Genomic DNA, 19,724 nt, shown 5'->3' on the forward strand with positions numbered 1-19,724 from the left:
TTTACCACTGCTGGCAGTGCCCAACTCACAGTTGGTGCCGAAGAATTTGTTCAAGTCAACATGGTCCTTTTGAACACGGGACCAGACCAGAGCTCTGCCAGGATCTGCTCTGTTTCTTGATTGATAAGTGCTGCTGGCTTTTATCCACTGTTGCTTTTCTAGAAATTTCTTTTTTAATGCCTCTGCTTCTTCTTCTGTGATTGGTGGAGGAGTAACTGGACTGCCAGGAGCGAGGCATATTCTCTTTAATTCCTCTATTTCTGTTTTCCAATAATATGGCGTTAGGTTTGGCCCATTCAGGCCAAAGGGATATTGTCTTGGTACCCATGAATTCATTCCTGAGATAGGCATTGTTTGACCCATTCTTTGTAAAGTAAGTTCTGCACCCTCGGATCAAATTGTGCTGGCCAGAACCCACAGGAGTTTGCAGTGGGTAGTTCATCTTAAATTTCATAGATCTAACAAATGGTAAAGGAATAAGAAAAGTTGTGGAGGAAACAACTTATACTTTAAGTTGTTTAGTTTTTTTTAATGCAGCTTAAGAGAGTGAAACAGGCAATGGAATCAGTGTCCTGCAACTAGTTTCGTTCTGATAAAGTAGTAACAAGTGTTTTGTTTGAGAAGGCCTTTGTGAAAAAAATCAAGTTAATATTGGTTCAGTTTTGCTATGTCACTCAAGCTAACAAGTCTCATCAACAATCTTGCCTGTTTCACAGCTGTTTGACTCAGGCTTGATTTGAGTTAGAGAAACAGCAGAAATTCAAACTAGGCACAAGAATACTTTTTTGCTAATGAAAAAATCTGCAGGGCTAAAGAATGTGTACTGTCAGGAATAAAATTATGTGTGGAATCACATAATAGCAACAGTCTGGCACATTTATCTAAAATGGATTTGCAACAGATCAGTAGTGCATACTGAAGTTTTAATACAACATTAAAACCAGAAGATACTAACCTTGAGATTGGATAGGCAGTTGTTGAGGAAAATATGCCATCTGTTTAAAAAGAACTGCTTCTGACTGACACAAAGCAGGCATGTTACCAAAGGGTACAAAGCCTAAACAGGAAATGGATGTCATACTGTATTATTTGCAAGTCTACACAACATAAAAGCAACTTAATAGAGCTACTGTAAACTTAAAGGTCTAACTCCTCCATTTTGTGCAATACACGTTAGCCAACATAAACACATTATTAAGTAGTACAATTTAAAAGGAATCTTTCTTTAAAGCTGTTACAGATATGTTTTATGGATGAACTAAAAACAACCAAATGCCTGCTTACGGCAGTATAATAAATCCAAAGCTGGGACACAATTTTACAGACTCACAGGGCAAAGTTCTGTCTGTTAACTGAGAAATGATAGCATGGAAATAACTAAGCATTATAAAAATAACAACAGGACCCACAGAGAATGTTGGGACTTGTGAATGCTCAAATGCCTATTACTCCTCAAAACCTGCAGTCACAATATTTACTGAGAGACAGGTCAAACACACCAAAGAATTGTGTTAAAATACAGGCAATGCCTGGATCTGCTGGTAGTTGTATCTTGCAAAGTGAAAGATAAAAAGAAGCAAGGCAGAACATAGAAGTTCAAATACTGGAACCTGGTCTCTTTATCAACACTTACTTTGACACTCATCTTGTAAATGTTAACACTAAAACAACTAAGCTACAATGCACCTATTAATTTTGAAACTGACTTTGCTGTTCAGCAAGACTTTTCTCTTTCAGTTGTCCTGTTAATATACCCAATCAGGATTTTAAAGTTATTAGTCACAAATAAGGTAACTTTATCTTAAAGACCAATGATTCTCAAAACTAACCCTAAAATTCTAACTTCAGTCACAGCTGAAAGTATAAATACACCATAGCCCTCAACTTCTGTTCCTGTAATACATAACATAAATTGTCTCCAGCCAGGTTAGACCGAGTTTCTCGAGCGAACGGCAAATGTACATTATTATTTTTATAATCTTCATGTCCAAAATACATATGGGAGAGGATAACTGAAGTCTTTAGTAACATCCCAAGTTTAGTAGCATCCCAAAAGTGTTACAACCCATCCTAAGGAAGAGTCCTAGGAGGGAAAATACAAACCATCTCCTGGAGTTTCCTAATTCTCTCCACTCACTATCAAGAAAACCTCAGCAACTAGCACATGCAAGATATTTTCAGACAGAAAATGAGGCAAGATGAATGCCCCCATCCTGCCTGTACGAGTGCATCGATTCACAAAACACTGATCTTGGAAAGGAAGGTCCTCTTCAGACTCTAAAGAGTGTGCTTTCTTCCTGGAAGCCTGAAAATATGCACTGCAGCTATTTCTGCCAACTGTTTGCCTTTTCCCTCCTCCTCCTTTTCATAATGTTTGTATTTCTAATCACACCCTCACAAGAATCTATTCTATTTTGTCACTTTTAACTATGTAGCCTCCAGTGTGGTATGTGTAGAAAAGCAACCAAACGCAAAGCCCCAGCTGTGCAATTCTTTCTCAAGCACATAGTATTGACTTTGGCAAATACGGCCACCAGTTTGGGGAAGTTCTATCTAGTGTAAAAACCGTACAGCAAAGCTCTTACCCTGCTGCAGTTTCAACAATGTTTTATTAACTCAGCAGAATGGAATAGAGCCACACAAATGCAAACAGAGTGAAATCAGAAATCCATCCCAAGACTCCCACTAATTCAAACCGGATCAGAACTGTGCTCCAGGGGATGATCTGACTCTCTCCTGGGACTGGTGTAACTGCAGCAGAGAGCTCAAGCACATTCCTGCAGGCTTCCCAGCAGATTCATTAGTGCCAGTGACCAGCATTTGCCGACAGCGCTGGGAACAGGGAAGTCTTTTTGACTTTCCCATAGAACGAGGGAGGATGGATGACAACTTTCTTCGCTTAAAAGGTCCAAGACTTCAAAACTGATTAGCTAACACTGCAGTGCTGACGTGCACTGACCCAGTTGGAGAGACAGACTGCTTAAGGCGGCCAGTGTCAAACTGACTCAGTTACTCATTTAATTCAGATCAACTCATGTTTCCAAAAATACACCGCAGTGCCACTGTTCATCTCACAAGAAAAAAGAGAAATAGGGAGCTGCACAGTAGCCAAGTTACAGATTTAAAAGGGCATGTGTTATACTTTTTTTTGTTCCTACAATGTATTATTTAAGCACCGTGAAAGAGTTCTTCCCGCATACCTCATTTGTTCTCGCTTGACAAAAAGTGAACTCTATTCTTTCTCCTCTCCTCCTAATGTTTACACATAACAAGTATGAGAAAACCTAAGCATTTAATAATCACAGAACCAGAAGCTGAAAACATCTGTCTGATTCAGACTGATTTAGATCATCCTGAGTAAAATAAATATGGTTATTTTCTGCAAACACAATAACCATCTCTGCAAATAGAAATGTACTGGTTATAAAGCCGAACACTGAAAAAAGTATTGCAACGAGTTCTGGGAGTGTCCCCAGAGTCTTGCTCAGAGACATTTCTGACAAATAATTTTAGCCTCTGCTTCTTCGGGGTACTAACCAATGAGTGCTTCTTTCGTGAAGAAAGTTCAAGTGTTGTATCATACAGACTTTCAACAAAGTTCCTCAGACAGGGGACATTCACTTCATTTTTAACAGCCTGAAAGAAAATTTCATATTAATGAAACACTACTTCACAAGCTGTTTTATCTAACTTAAAGAAATTACACAAACAATGTGAAAAATAAACTCACAGCAGCTACGGGGACAAGAATTTCAACAAACAGTCCTGCCAGTGCATGCTTGATATCTTTGTCTTTAACTTCAAGGAAATAATGTGCACATTCCTAAAACAAAACAAAAACAAGAAACATAAATTGCGTATCAGCTGGAATAAAGGCCTCTAAACATTTGCTGAACACACATTAACTGTGACTGTTTTTGTCTTGCAAATCCCACAGAAAACATTTGTCTATTAACTTCTAAATCTGCATTTTGCATCATGTACAAAGCGGGGCATACGTCAAGATCAAGGATCTGTTACTCTAACCATGATAATTCACAAACTCTCCACCAATTCCAGCTGTGCCTGGTGGTGTTTTGGGGATGGAAAAATAGTTGGATTCAGGGGTTGACCTCATGCCTTCCCTGTGTACACCTTCAGGAGCAGGAGTAATAGCCCGTATGGACGGCTTTACACAATGCTCTGAGAGGCCTGGAAAAGACCATACTTCTCTGGGAAGATCCTCAGGGCAAGGGAAAAAATTCCTGTAAATATTTTGGGATACATAAACTGCTAGGATCCATTGCAGATTAAGGGTCCATACAGAACTGTGCAATGTGAGGGAAGAGACCTGTGGTACAAACCACCTCAATTTCCAGCCTGCAATGGAGGACTGAGAGAGAAAATAAAAATGTACTCTTGTCCTAAACATGCAGTGAGCTACTATCCACACAGCTGTGCTGCTCAGGAAGTGAGGGCGGGGAGATAAGCTTCCACCCACTCTTGTGTTTCTGTACAACTTCTCTGAGGATAACAAATCCTGTTGCTCCAGTGACTTCTCCCTCTCTGGGTCCAAGGCCCAAACAGCCACTGACGTTATAAGGAAGGTCCCCACTGACCATTTTTCCTGCACATGCGTGCAGAGCTGTTTACACTTTAGACCATGCATAATTTTTCATGGCTGCAATCAGGATTCTACACCACATGGCTTCAGTCTCTCCAGCCATTTCTGCTACGGAGCTGAGGGCTCTATGCAAAGACAGTAGTCTTTCTGGGCTGTTTCTGCACTCCATGGCAGAAGACAGGCTCTTCTGGAGCTCACTCCTGAGATTAGCTCACCCCTTGAAAGTGCCTCTCTCTCGTAGAGCAGAGCTGGTGTGACAGAGCTTGTGGCTGAGGCATTGCATGTAGGTACTCAGACCAACAGAGGCATTGCCACAGAATCGAACTGTTAAGTGTATTTCACCAAACTGAGAAAAAGTGGTTTTCCTACATACACAGTGCATCATATGATGCTTTTAGTATATGTAAGAATTAATTTGGTGCTGAGAAACTGTAGTCATGAGCAAGGCAGAGATCATTTGCATTCAAATTTTGAACCTACGGTATGGGAGCTTTATTACTGATTTCTATACCAGCGACCACTGGATCCCAGCAGTGCTGTGCCATAAAGCTGTGCCACAAAGTCATTCACTCCTATTAGTTACGTGCACTGAACACACACTACTTTGGTATCTTGCCAGCTTCAGTTAACTTACATTAAGTCAACATATACTAAGATGTATTCACATAATGAAGCGTAAGGTAAGAAGAAAAATAAGATGTTTCTGTGATGTTAAATATGGTTTAAAACACATTGCGAAAATTAAACTGGAATGTGCTTCCTTGTTCAGGACTTAGACAAATGGCTCTGTATGTCTGTACGCATGCGTATTTGTATTCCACCATCAAATCCTTACTTGTGGGCATCTAACATTGATTTTTTACTCCGTTGACACCATCAATAAGCTGATCTTTACATGGAGATTTATATAAATCATGTATTTTACTGGTTGAGTGAATACAAACCATGTAGCCATAAGGGTGATCCCAAGAAAAAACAGGAGAATAAAAAAGTTAAGCTAAATAAATCTGCAGATGAGAACACAACCCATTGTTTGTTACCAGTAAGAAATGTGGACTTTTAAAAATGTTTAAACATGAAAGATTTTCTTCCCTTTTACAAAATGATGTAATCTGTTAATTTAAAGCATTCATGATAGTCAACTTACGCTCTGCATTAGCAGGTCTCAAACCAGGTAGGTACAGAATGTACTCTAAAGGAAGGCGGGGAGTGAAGGTGTGGTGGAAGGAGATGGGAATCCCTTGGAAGGATCCCTTGGAAGGATCCAAGGGAAATTCCATCTAGGTTTTGCCTCAATTCTTTGTCTCTTCTCCTGTGTTTTTGTCCATCAGAAGTGCCTCTCCTCTCTGGCAACTATGTCAAGGGTGGAAGATTCACTTTGAAGGCAGTGAGCTGCTAGGGAGACATAGCTACGCAGGGACACAGGGCAAGGAACGACTGTGGGATATCAGGGTGGAAAGTCTGGGGACTACAGAACAAAACCTCTTTTTGTTGGAGGGCAAGATATAGAGACTAGGGGTGTATGGCTGATGAAAAGTTGGTATGGTTATGATACACTCCAGAGACTAGAGTGCTGAGGCTCAGGACAAGCAGAAAGAAGCTGCACATATATTTATGTGGGAATGACACACGGAAAATCTCCAGGAGTATTATAGAAAAGATGAAGGGAAGCCCATTCTAAAAGGTCTGGGAACCACAGTTACATACTTAAGAATTTTACCTGCATAAACTGAAGAGAAGCTTCAAAGTCCTCCACAGGATACATCTTAATGCGAAAGAATTTCATTCCCATTATAAGACTGATAATGCTTTGAACTACATAAGGGCTTTGTTCTTTATGCCGTAACTCTTTTAACTCTGCCATAAATTTCTTCTTCACAGCAGGAAATCTATGAATTCACATTGGTTAGTTACAAAAAAGTACACATTAATATTTAAAATATATTGTAAGGTATATAAATGGGGAAAAACCTAAAGAAGACTCAACATTGGTTGTAAAATACCATTTCAGTCAGTATGTGAATCGATTTCTTTTTGCTTAGTTTTCTTTCCCTTCTGATAAACTCAGAAAAGAAAATGAAGCATGCAGCCTGATCTTAGTCCCTTTAGATAACCACATCTTTCCAATTATTTTCTTACCACACCCTTCTTTTACACAAGAGCTAACACTATCATTAGAATAGCCCCCTCACATGTTTTTCAAAAAGGCAAGATGAAAGATAGCTTTCTTGTAAGTACATGCAATATTTTCAAAAGAAAATGCTTAAATGATAATGATGAAAATATTCATACAGGCTGTTATTCCCTTCAGATTTTTCCAACTGACATTACAGTAACACTTAAGCATTAACTACAACTTGGGATGGGGGGCGGGTCTGTGGTGATTTTTGATCTCCCCCATGAATCTATTGGAGGTGTCTTTTGAGACACACTGTCCACAAATATAACATATAGGAAGATCATCCAACAGTACCTCCTGTTCTTTTTGAGACAAAATGCAAAGAATGTAATTTTTATGGGCATGTAACAACGTTTTGTTATTGCCTCTGATAGAGAACACAGGAGAGTTGAAAGAAGCAGGTTGGCAGGAAGAAGCCCTTTAGTGCTAGTAACATCTTGGCAAGGCCCTTCAGAACTGGAGAAGAAAAGCAGTATTTATGGAGAAAAAGGCATGTTTTCTCTTTGACAGTCAACTTGAAGCCTTGGATGCAGCTGTCACTTCCCATTTTGCCTTTGACCCAGCCAATTCAGAAGCCTGGGTAAGGCCTTATCTGACGACTGTGAAAATTATATGATTACCAGGAAGTCAAACTGTTTTGGCTGCAGCACACTAAGTTGACTGGTTTTGTAGAGTGGACTCACTCTCAGGAACACCGGGAACTCAGGAGACAGAGATTACTCTGTTGAGGCAGGAAATTTCACCCTGTGCTTAGTTTGTGGTGCAAGCGTATGATGAGTTGTTATACTGGGTACATGAGTTTCTGAATCTGTCTGCTTCCAGATTCAAAATTTAAGACCTAATCCACAAAGTGGTTTATGTCATCTACTCTAAGAAGTGCAGGATGAAGGATTCAGAAGCAGTTGCATTAAGTTCTAAACAGAAATAACCGCAGAGAGATTTAAAAATGTTGCTATGTTGGAGGATAGCCATTTTTAGGTTTGCCCAGCTAGAGAACAAATAGCATATAGAAAAAAATTAATTAAAATAACTCTCTTCAGCCCTTTGGCCTTTCCACAGATGTCATTGCTTGAATTTATTCACTATCACTGGACTAGATGCAGAAAAGCCTGTGATTCCTGTGATCCCTCTAAAGCACCCGGATGAATAGAGGGCCAATAGAGCTAAAATGATGCATTCCTACATATCTTTTAAGAAAGTGAGAAAATTAGAATAGTCATATGCTAAGCAAGTAAAATTTTTCAGATTTATAATATTCATTTTTGCTTACTTTGCTTGAGCTAGGACACCTATTACTTCTGCATACAAATCCGCAACAATGTGCATATTTCCAGTGTTAGGACCAAGGTACCTAGCAAGAGATAAGAAAGAATTTTTGGCTGAGAAAGCACACTGTTTAAAGTACTACTATTAAAAAATTCAGAAAGTAAATTTTTTCACAGAATTTTTGTATGAAAAAGAGCCTTACCCTTCTTTATATTTAAAGTGCTTGAAAGCCAAGTTAATAACATCATGTACCAAACTGTCTATTACAGGATGAAGTGGAATCTGAAAACACAAGATAAAACATAAGGACTACACACATACATTACACTGCAAGCATACCTTAGTGCTAGTATCTAGCTAACAAAGCAGGTGAAATGAGACAGCCATTTATTTAGTACTGAAGAGAAATACTTTAGCTCAAAGACTTTGCAAAGTGAAGTCTGTATGAGCACAGAATACTATGTATCCTACAGTTGCAAGAAAGACAGCAATGAACAAGGACACAGGATGTATCTCATATTTTTATTAAACTCTTAAAGATGGAAATAGAAAGAAGAGTCTAAAATTCGGCTGTATTGGTAATTTCCACCATTTATGAGTTAATGAATAATTTAAGAATTCCATACCTGTTTCAAAACTTCTATTAATACTAAAGAAAAAATAAAATCAATAGCCAGATCTCTTCTCTCCATTAAATAGTCCCTCTGCTGTTCGTCACTGCAAAATCAAATCAGGAAACAGAGTATTTAGGAGATGTGCATAATTCATACTATATGCCTTCCTCAATTACACAAGTACAGATAACAGGGGATTGTGTTCTACCTTTTAAACTGCAGTCCAGCATTTCAGAAATTAATGCATTGATATGCTCTTACAATCTGAGATAAATAGACCAAATCTAACTTGTTACTTTCACCTTTCTTCAAATGTTTAAATGTCACTCTCCATTCCCTCCCTCTTTTTTCCTTTTTAAGATCAACACAAAACTTTTTCAAGAAAAAACCCAAAACAAAACCAAGGAAACTTTTGGATTCTATATCCTAAGAAATGGATATAATTTCAATTTTTTTGCTGATGGCACCATTTAGACAGTTGTCAATTACACTTTGGAGAGAAACATAATAAATAATTTTGTTCTACCAAATTTATATTTAGACTTGTGACAAATTTTGAAAAATGCCTTAAAAGGACTGATGGAGAATTCATAAGCAAACTACATTCTCTTTTTAAAACTGTTCCAGTGTTTTTTTTTTAACTGTGGCATCACTTGTCAAACGTTCAAATGCATTTCTTGTTCAGAACAACACAGAAGAATAAATGTCTGAGGTGAGTAGCTTGCACTACAAATACAAAAAATATCCATTTGGATCACCTGATCACAGTTTCAGAGAGTACTGAAAAGATAACAAGAAATACACAATACTTTTGGTAAAATTAAACACTGAAGGGACAGTTCTGCAGTCTGTTTGAAGCAGTTACCACTGATTTCAGTGAGATTTTTGTTTGTGTAAATTCAGCACAATTCTTAGAAACATTAAGAGCTTTAGTGATTTCAACTGTACTTACGCGTTTATAATAAAAAAAGGCATTTAAGACTTATGCTTCACTAGTGATGAAATAAATTATTTGCATTTTGCTTTTCTTAGTTTCACATTAACTGGAGAAAGGACTGGTTATACGTTCTCTCTGTAACACTATCAATTGACAGAGAGGCTCTAACACTGCTAAGCTGACTTCCAACTAGATTTTGGATGGAGTTCCTGAAGACATCTATTTATGAGCAGGTGGTCCTGAAATAAGTCAACAGAAAGAGGCACTTTAAGGCAAGGATTCGTCTCATCCAAAAGCAGACATCCAGTTGATGAATCATGCCTTCATATTGCCTACTTCTACTGACATAAAGAGTCTGGAAGATTCTGATGCAGGTTCATGTCTACCTTGGCATCTAAAACAAGCCCCTACCCCTTCATTCCAGCAACTACTGCCTTCAGTTGTTACTGGATTATGATGTAACCCTACTGTAAGAAATTGCCTGTGCATTTCCAAACACCTGGTCTGCCAGTGTTGATTCTCCTGCTGCTTCATTAAAGTGTGTAAATGTGGTACCAAAGTATTCAGAAAAACTGTTAAGTTTGAAGAATATACCTGTACCAAACCGACAGACTTCAACATAAACCAAGACCAATCTGTTGCCTTATCACTGAGGAGCTACTGATATTATAAGAGATCAATATATTTGTTTTGGGGTCTTCATTTTTCTTTGCTTGTTTGTTTTAAGAGCTAAGTCAATGTTGCTCATGTTCTTTGATTTACAATTTTTTGGATTGAGGATAGGTGCATGTGAAATTTCTATGACTAAGCAGAGCACTGTATAAAAAAATATCCTTCCAAGTGTCACGGAATTATTGCCTGCTCAAATGTCTGAAGACAGACACAGTTTATACAAATGAATATTTAAATGACATTACAGCACCAAAAACAGCAGTAAGAAACAGTGTTTGAACTATCAGGAGAATAAGTTTAAAGACACAATTACTCCATCCATCTAGAAGCTGAGAGAAGAGTTCCAGGAACAAGCAGAAAAAGATGAAAACAACTTTCAAACAACTGTAACCTCACAAAAATGTATTACTTTTTGCCTTAGAATCTGTCGATAATGTATCTATGCATAATTCAAAATCATACCTTTTGGATTTAGTGCTTGTTCTTGGTTTGTACTCATGAGATTCATCTTCTATGCCATTCTGTCTTTTATACCAATCAAACAAAGTGCGCAGGATAGAGGGTAGACAATATTCTGAAAGTGAGCTCATTGAGCTTATTACCTATGGGTAAAATACAATAAAACAACAAATCAACTGGTGTTCAAAAGTTCCCTCCTTAAAAAAAAAGTACTAATTCAGTGGTTAGACATGTTCTTTCTTGTTTTCATCTCATTTTTGAGATCCATGGTACAGGCAGTCACTTAATATTCTGCACTTCATGTTGAAACATAAAGCAGAACTACAACAGGCTGTATGTCAATGGTGTCTTTCCATTGATGATACTAAAATGCATTAAAATTGTGTATCACATCTTACAACATATCTAGTTCTTCAAGGGGTTTATTTGTTACACGATGTTGATTTGACCTTGAGCACATTGTAAGGAAACAAAAGTGATGAAACAGAGATACTGTCTCATGGGCTGTATCTGACTCCTGGATGCCTCTCCTGAAACTCGGAATATATTGAGAAACCCCACAAGCTCTGCAATAATCTTAACCAACTGAACATGCAGATGCATTCATCTTACTATTAGGCCGACACATCCAATAACTTAGACTTCTCTTTATATACAGGGAAATATTTAGTTTCCTGGGTCTTTGTGTGCACAAATATGTAAAACATAATTTAAAATCAGTCCTTAGAATTTCCTGATTAAACAGCTCCAGTGGCATACTAGAAAAGATTATTGCTCACTCAGTATAAACTGTGTCACCAATTACAGAAATATTACATGTTACTACTGAACTATGTCTTAAACTTCCTATTACAGGAAACCATAAAGCTGCAAAACATGAAAAGATCAAAAGCAAGGGTGGACCCCCCCATTATTATTATACAAGAGGATTATATATGTATTGCAACTGAATGTTCACAGCTACAGCATTTGTGTACATTCTAAGAAAATAGAAAAGTATTTAAAATAGGAATAAATTAGTGATCTGGAGATTTGTGACCACCTCAAGATCATGTAGGGCTTGATCCTGTGTGAAGTCTGTAACTAAGACAAGAGTGAAACTGGGAGACTGAGCACCTTACTTACAATTCCCAAACATTAGTAAAGTCTTAAATGACAACTTTTGTGGATGACGGTTAGTTTAGATCAGTAACTTTTTCTGCAGTTTTTCTGCCTCAGAATTTAACTAATTCACAGTGATGCTGTGGTCTAAAGTTGATGAGATACTCTGAAGATAAAGTAGTATTGTTTTGACTGGATTCAGGTATTAATGGCCTAAAACTAGACACGGAGCATTAGAAAGCTCTAACAACCGTTCCTGTAAAAATAAAAAGTTTCTATGAAAGTACTATTTTAGGAAAGCTTTCAATCCAGTGTTTCCAATATGTTTTATTACCTGAAATATGAAACAAGTTGCTGCGGAAGATGGCATGAAGGCACTGCTTCCAGCAGTGACAGGAGGCCTTTTCATGAAGACTTACTACAGCAGCCCAAGGCTCAATTACACCAAATCCTTCAAGCGTTAAGACTTCAGATAAATACTTAGAAGACATGAGTCACCCAGTGTCAGTGCAAACTATTCACTACCAACTCAGGACACTTAGAAATTTCAATTGCTTCTCTATTGTTTTCCAAAAGTTTTTCTGAAACTGGCATAACACCGGTTGTTAATTATGAGATGTAGTGAAAAAGGGTTTGCCGGGGAAGGCTAGAGCAGGCCTAAAAACCTTTCAAGAGATCACAATGTTTACCTGTAAGTGAAAAGTTGTTTCTATCAGGTCTTCCTGCACAATCACTGACGTATATATCAATGCTGTTCTCTAAATCCCAGCTACACAATTTCACTCACCACAAAAAGTCTGAGTGATTCCTTTTAAATCACCTCAAGCCATACTTTCTCTGCTGAATTTACAGTGTGTCTTTAGTGGGGATAAAAGGTCAATATAGGTTTTTTTTTAATCTTTCTGTCATTGCGCTTTTAAGACAGGAAGGAAGGGTGGACTGGGCAAAGACCTGGCTCTCAGGGAACAGGAAGGGAGGGAAGTCTAGCCAGCACGTTGGTTACTCAACCCTTTCATTTACTGGAAGTTAGTTCAGGAGTGAGATGAATTCTAGCTCTGTGCTGCTCCTGGAAGGGAGTGCACAGATGTACAAATATGTCCTTGTTGGACAAATGATCATGTTCTTCCATCATAAATGACCTACCTACTGTGTAGCTTAAGGGTAAGAAAGCTGCACAAGTAGGGGGCTGTTTAAAACTTGTGTTCACAGAGCATTAAATATACCTTATGTTAAAGCTTAATATTTATTTTGGACTAATATGTAAGAGTAAAAGTAATGAAATTCTACCCAGATAGTTTGATACGTTTTATATACTTCTATAAAAGTCTTGCTGTATTGCCAAAATGCAAATACAAGAAATGTTTCCACTAACAGCAGATAGATGCTGATTTTTTTTTTCATTTTACATATGTATTTCTATGTGCTTTAAGAGCAAATATATTAAAAAAAATGCATTCAATTTCCAACAGTATCATTCATTTCTTGGCTCTGCATTTTTTTCATATACCATATATGTCAGCATGCATGTTAAATGTGCATTTTATTGCCATTTTAATAATGCAGAATTGCAGTACTTCATTTTTGTACAGTGTTGGTTTATTTTTTGCAAATCTATTATTTGCACAGTGTCTGCATATTCTGTCTTCAAACTGTTGCTGTGTAGATTCCAAATAATGGACATTTGGAGTGAGATTTTACACTTTCTATCAATGTTACTGAAAGCAGAATTTGACAAACGTTGTCTTAGCTATATTTAGGATACCCATAGCCATGAGATGAGGTACCCTAATGGTATCCTATACATGTCTTCCCTTCGTTCAGTGTTTTTTTCCACTTCATGCATGTCTATAAGACAGCCTCATAACTACAAACAGTACAGATTCAAGGAAAGTAACAGCTGCAATGAAATCCTTGCTCCTTGAAATCAACAGCAAAACTCTCATGGACGACAGTAAGACTGGGATTTCGTATGCAGTATATGACATTAAGGAGGTAAAGTTAACAACTCCTATTCCAAATACTCTAAATTGGGGCAGGGGGAAAGTGGAGAGATGAACTGCACTAAGCTCTTAATCAAAGCAGCTACATGCTCTAATTCTGTTAGACCCTTCGAGACAAAACATTTTTTTTTCTGCTAAAGACAGATTTTGAGACAGGTCATCTCTAATTGAAAAATCTATAAAATGAAACATTAGGAGGAAGTAGTGCAGTTGTGTTTGGGAACATCTCCTTTCATTCACATCTTTGTTCTAAGCATTTTTTTGGACAGTTCTATGAAGTTAAATGTCCCTGGGAACTGTTAAAACTGATAACTGTTAAGTTGGACTCACTAGTTTTCATTTATGGCCTTGATTTTGTGAGTAAGAAAACAGGATTTTTTACCATCATTTTGTAGATGGGTAATTTCACCTAGCTTGCTTATACATTAGCAATGATAAAGCTATTTTACTGCCAGGATAACAATTTACATGAAAACCCATTTATTTCTAGGGTGCAGCAAGTTCAGTCTGAATGTGTTACCTTTAATTTTGCCTTCAGATTTACTTCTTTACACACTGCTTCAACCCAAACCTCTGATCAGGAGCCAAGGGTTGTTCTTGCTCATTTCTTACACTTCTGTTGATGATGAAGGACAATGTGTAAAATGCAAGGAAAAGGAAAACACAGAAGGAGCCAACTGCAGTGCTACTGGGACGATGATGATACCATTATTCACTTACTACATCCAAGAAATACAATATTAGATGGGAATAATTATCATCAAGTTATTCACCATGTTTAGGCTGTTATGAAAAAGGGACACTTAATCATTAGTATGTTGCTTAGTGTCTTATTTATATTTGTATTTTCCATATTTTTAAATTATTATTCATTACTGTCCTTTTTTTAGCTTGACCTATTTTTCGCTTCCATCTCCAAGAAGTATATAAAACATTAAATGTTTTTGCTTTCCAATCTGTATTCTCCAACGCAGTGCACTTCTAAGAGAATAGTATAATTAAAATGAGCACAAAATTTTGTGCAGTTTATGCTGAAACTCTTGCAACAGGCACCTCATACAGTTTCATATGAAAAGTAAGTCTTGCTGTCAAGTTTTCACTTCCATGGCCTAAACATTACATTAATTCTGTATTTTCATATGGAAAAATGTCTGCAGGTTGGTCCAAGATTACACCATGCCCTTTTTCTGCCTCCAGTGTTGTCTGTTGACAGAACATTTATATACCATGGTAAGAACAGAAGATACTTTAGTAGGGGCTGAGAAAAGACTAATAAAAATGTTTCCTTGGGTGAGGATAAGTCTCTTGGATAATTATGGTTTTGTTTTCACCCTAGCTTTTGATCTTTTCATGTACTGCAACTTCATGGTTTCCTGTAATAGGAAGTTTAAGTCATAGTTCAGTAGTACTATGTTTAATAACATTTCTGTAATCGGGGACACAACTACAGAATGCCAATGCTGGAGCAGTAATGCTCTTTGCCAACAGGCAACTAGGGTTGTCTAATCAAGAATTTTTAAAACACTATTTTAAATATACTACGAAGATATTTAAAACGATATGTAAAAACTATATAATTTCCTGTATATATTTTCTTTATATTACCTGCACACCTAAAAAGGAAAACACGGTCAGTGCAACCGGAATCCAGTTTGTGAAGCTAATGGTGAGACATTCTACAAGTCAGGATAAGTGAGATTACTTCACACATTGCTCAAGATATATTACGAGTTTGAGGAGGGTGATGCACCTGGCAGCCAGACAGAGCCCACAGGACAACACTGTCTGCCTAACAGGAGGCACCAGTACTACATCCAAACGGAGAGAAACAGCTCTGCCTGTGCACAGTCAGGTTCCTAGATGCTGGATCCACCACCACCATCACAACTAGCATTCCTGAAATGGTGTTTGAGAATTGGCAGGAAAACATGCTGCTTCTCAGAGAGCCAGAGATAAAACTGTTTAGGGCAAGTCAGCCACGCTTTCTGAATCGTTTTACGTGTTTTGGGCGCTTCAGTCTTAAACTTGATGCTGATTACTCGGGTAGAAGTTCCATTCTGCTCACTTTAAGTTACTGCAAAGGAGTTTTTTTGGCTGGTTTTTTCCACATCTGAAGCTGACTTGCAAAAGGCAAATTTTAAAACAGGTCACGTCTTACTTCTGCTGCTTTTTAATTTACAGTTAGAAGATGCAGCTCAGATATTTTAAAGTGACTAGTGACCTGGTTGCTTCAGCATCACCTATCAATTTCATTCAAATTGAACAGAGATAATTTTGATAGAGTCAAAAAAAGAAAATTACGTTCCTTTGACAGTGTGTCATCTTTGATGCCTTAAAATTCAAAGTCAAAATTATTATACACCCCTTGAAAATATTTGTTCATGGGGATCCTCCTTCTTTTCCTCCTTCATTTCTGTAGTAAAAATGTCAAGAATGTCATGTGTGGCCTTTCCTGTTTTTGCTAGATGACTTTATGTGTTCCAGGAATAAATACCAAAGCTTTCCACACCTTACCTGAAAGGGAGAAGCAAGGGATTATCAACCTGGTCTTCCTTCATCCCATAGACTCTTTAAATATTTGAGTTAACTTAAAAAATAAAACTTAAATGGTTTGACTTAAAATCACAGGCCCTCTTACTTGGAATTTAGTATCATGTGAAATGAGGATCTTCAGAATTTTCCAGATAGACCACACCTTCATTTCCAATATCAGCAAAATTACCTGTATTTTTTGTAACACCTTTATAATACTGCACGTTATCATTCGCAAAACAGCTTTACAACACTGAGATGTACTGATCTAATCTACCAAGCGAGTCATGACAAGTAAAGAAACACTTTTTGCTCTATCTTTCTGTCTCTGTTCTAGCTGAGTTCCATCAAATCTCTACTGTGTATTAGAAATTTTTGAATGAAAATCTAACTACAATTTAGCCAAACTAAAATGATTTTGCTAAGTATGAACCATGTTCTTGGAACAGGCTCATCAGCCAGGTTCAGGTTGCATCTCCTGATCACAGGCATACATCAGTTCCAGGAGCATTAGAACATCTCAAAATGACCATGCTATTCAAGCAGAAACCAATGTGAAACCTGAAAAGGGAAACACTGCCAACAACTCAGGCTGAAGCAGAAGATAGTCTGAAAATTTCAATCTGAATAGTTTGTTTGGAAAATGTCAAGGAACTGAAAACAATGTTTTCTGACAGGATGTCTTAAGGCAATCTCAGCTCTATACTTTTCTATCAACTCTACACACAGATAGGACTCTAGATATGCAGTTAGAAATATATACAAATGTTGTGTATAGCAAAATTTGCCTTTGTTTTTTGCCTGCATCTGTTTTCACATGCCCCTCCCGCAGCATTCAGAGTAAATTGCTACAGTAGTAAATACACAGTTGTTTCACTCCAGGAAGCATTCACTGTTCTCATTAATTGATCTTGACCAAACTGTTCCATTTTCTCTCTACTTACCAATAACCAGGAGAAGCATAAGTCTTCTAATTCTTACTTGTAAAGGAAGAATTAATTTGCTTAACCATGAATATTTAATCAAATAACAGCAACCCGTTATGTGTTTAATACACTGCAGGAACAGTATCACAAGGTTTGTATATGGGTGGCTTAATTTGTTTTTCCTTCCCATTTACATGTGACACTCTTCCCACAGGAAGGAAAGAAAATATATATAAAATTAAGGTCAGAATACCACAAAAATTTTTGTTAGGCAGCTGGGGAGTACTCACAAAGCAGCCTCCTTCAGCCTGCAGTGGCTGGCTCTCCTGCTGGGTCTCTCTGTGGTCAGCGAGGCAGGCAGGGAGCTCCCCAGTGCAATGCCGAAGTCCTACCATTGGCCTCCTGCTCTGAGCAGCCCCCCGACCAGGCTACCTCTCCCCAAAAAGCAGCCAGAGAGTATCACTTTGTCAAGCTAAAATTATGAAGTGAGCCTTTGTGAATGCCAGTGGGGTCTCACAAGGCATCTTTGCTTCTGGTGCAACGGATCTAATGTCCCAGAAAACACAACACGTGTTAAATTCAGCCGAGGTCCTGAAGCCCTACTCACACCTATCTCCTCTCCCAAAGTTATGTTAATCAATATGGTACCTGCAGCTTATGACATCAGCCACAGTTGCTTTCAGAGTTGTTGTTGTTGCTGCTGCTTCTGCCAAGTCTTTCGTCCTGATTTCTGGCACCACTGGCAGCACCATCACTTCACCATCACTTACACCATCATTAAAAAGCATATACATTGCTGTTGGTTTTATTTTTATACCTGTCCCATCTCCTTTACATAATCAATTTATTAATCTAATGCCAGATACAAGTTTCATTTTTAATTACATTTTTACTATTTTATTAAATGAAATCTAATTCATGATATAAATTCTGGTTTAGTTTTTAGTTCTTTTTCCTGGCCAACCATTTTTCTCTAATTATGATTTACCTTGCCATATATAGGAATTTATCCTGACAACTGAATTTATGCTTAATTTTAAATACAACAGGTTGGCTCAGCCTATGTAAAGTGCAGCATATGTAAGTTATGCTGGGCCACAGCTACAGAGACAAAATAGACTAATGAGACTGATGGCAATGACAACGATTCTGAAGACTCTCATATTAACTATAAAAGAAATCCCATAAAGGAAAGATTCGGGGGCATGCGCCTGTTTCAAAAACCAGATATTCTAAAAAGAGACAAACTTTGCTTCGAAACCTCCATCAGGGGAAATGGCCAGGAAATAATACATGTGCCTAATACACTGTAAAAAACAAGACATTCTTTGGCAAAAAAATATGGAGCTTGAAAACAATGGGAAAAAAACTCCTAATTTAAAACCAGGAATGATTAGGCAAAGCACTCCTCATTTTACTAAAGTACATTGAGAGGTAATTGCTTTTGCAATATTCAATGATAATATAAGGGCACTAGACTGCCTTCCAAGTATTTGTCTTATACCCTGAGGAATGAAAATAACATAATTTCAAGTGTCTTACTTGATCAAACTGGGGGTCTTCTCCTCGTTGCAGAGATTTGGTCAGTGGCTTCTCCTAAAAGAAAACGTATTAAATATGTATTATTTAATATCAATACTATCATATGTTCTATCAACTCTACTATTATCTTTCTGTTAGATTTTTACTCCCATAATTTTCCTCCTCATCAGTCTCATGCTGGAGATACTGTTTATTTCACATGCAAAGGAGACCTCTGCATACATATGACCTAATACTGAGAGGGTGTCTTTAGTGACTCTCCAAGAAAGGAAAGGATTAACCATTTATTACATCCAAGTTCCTTGGTGCTCACACTGACAATAAATTCTTTCAAAATCCTAAAAAGCACCTGGTATTTCCTCCAACAGGTAACTAAGCAGCTCTATTTAGCTACATGATGTACCTTTTTATTAATATGTATTCTTGTTATAATACTACCAGACAATACAAACATGTCCACATAGTGCATCATGCAGTGCATGCTGAAGGAAAGGTGATTTTAGAACAATCAAATACCATAGAGTTCATTTTTAAGGAAGGTAATTGTGGAAAAAAGGTCTGTATTCCTCAAGAAAACCCCAGCATTTTTGGAATGGGAGCAAATTGTCAGGACACGTTGTCAGAGTACCTGGGAAGGCCAAGAAGAACTGCCCAACTCAGAAATCTGAGTCCCCACATGTGAACATCCATTCAGCTTTATGGCTTTTTTTGCCAAGCAGGCTCGGGTGCTGAGGTATGTAGAAGTACATAGTCCAGTATTCTAGATACATGTAACAGTATACAAAACATGAATCTCCTAAACCACAATGAAAATAAACAATAGATGAAGGCAGATGACAGTCTGAGAAACATGTCACTGTCACCATCATGATTCTGCGCTGAATTGTACTACT

At 37.6% G+C, this 19,724-nt stretch overlaps 1 protein-coding gene across 2 annotated transcripts in view; it reads right to left on the reverse strand.

Moving 5' to 3' along the window:
• Window positions 1-19,724, reverse strand: part of FRY (FRY microtubule binding protein) — a gene marked incomplete at its 3' end in the record, with an annotated part of 178,470 nt that overhangs the window by 103,817 nt on the left and 54,929 nt on the right. For both annotated transcript variants that reach the window (XM_082001351.1, XM_082001350.1), the window contains exons 3-11: window positions 18,832-18,885; window positions 10,734-10,873; window positions 8,675-8,765; window positions 8,251-8,330; window positions 8,053-8,133; window positions 6,324-6,492; window positions 3,731-3,823; window positions 3,538-3,636; window positions 956-1,057 (exon numbers count right to left, since the gene is read on the reverse strand). In XM_082001351.1, coding sequence (XP_081857477.1) covers window positions 956-1,057; window positions 3,538-3,636; window positions 3,731-3,823; window positions 6,324-6,492; window positions 8,053-8,133; window positions 8,251-8,330; window positions 8,675-8,765; window positions 10,734-10,873; window positions 18,832-18,885 — 909 coding nt within the window. The remainder of the gene's footprint in view (window positions 1-955; window positions 1,058-3,537; window positions 3,637-3,730; window positions 3,824-6,323; window positions 6,493-8,052; window positions 8,134-8,250; window positions 8,331-8,674; window positions 8,766-10,733; window positions 10,874-18,831; window positions 18,886-19,724) is intronic.

This window comes from Phaethon aethereus (genome assembly GCF_964289735.1).
Source record: "Phaethon aethereus genome assembly, chromosome: 1".
Lineage (NCBI taxonomy): Eukaryota > Metazoa > Chordata > Aves > Phaethontiformes > Phaethontidae > Phaethon > Phaethon aethereus.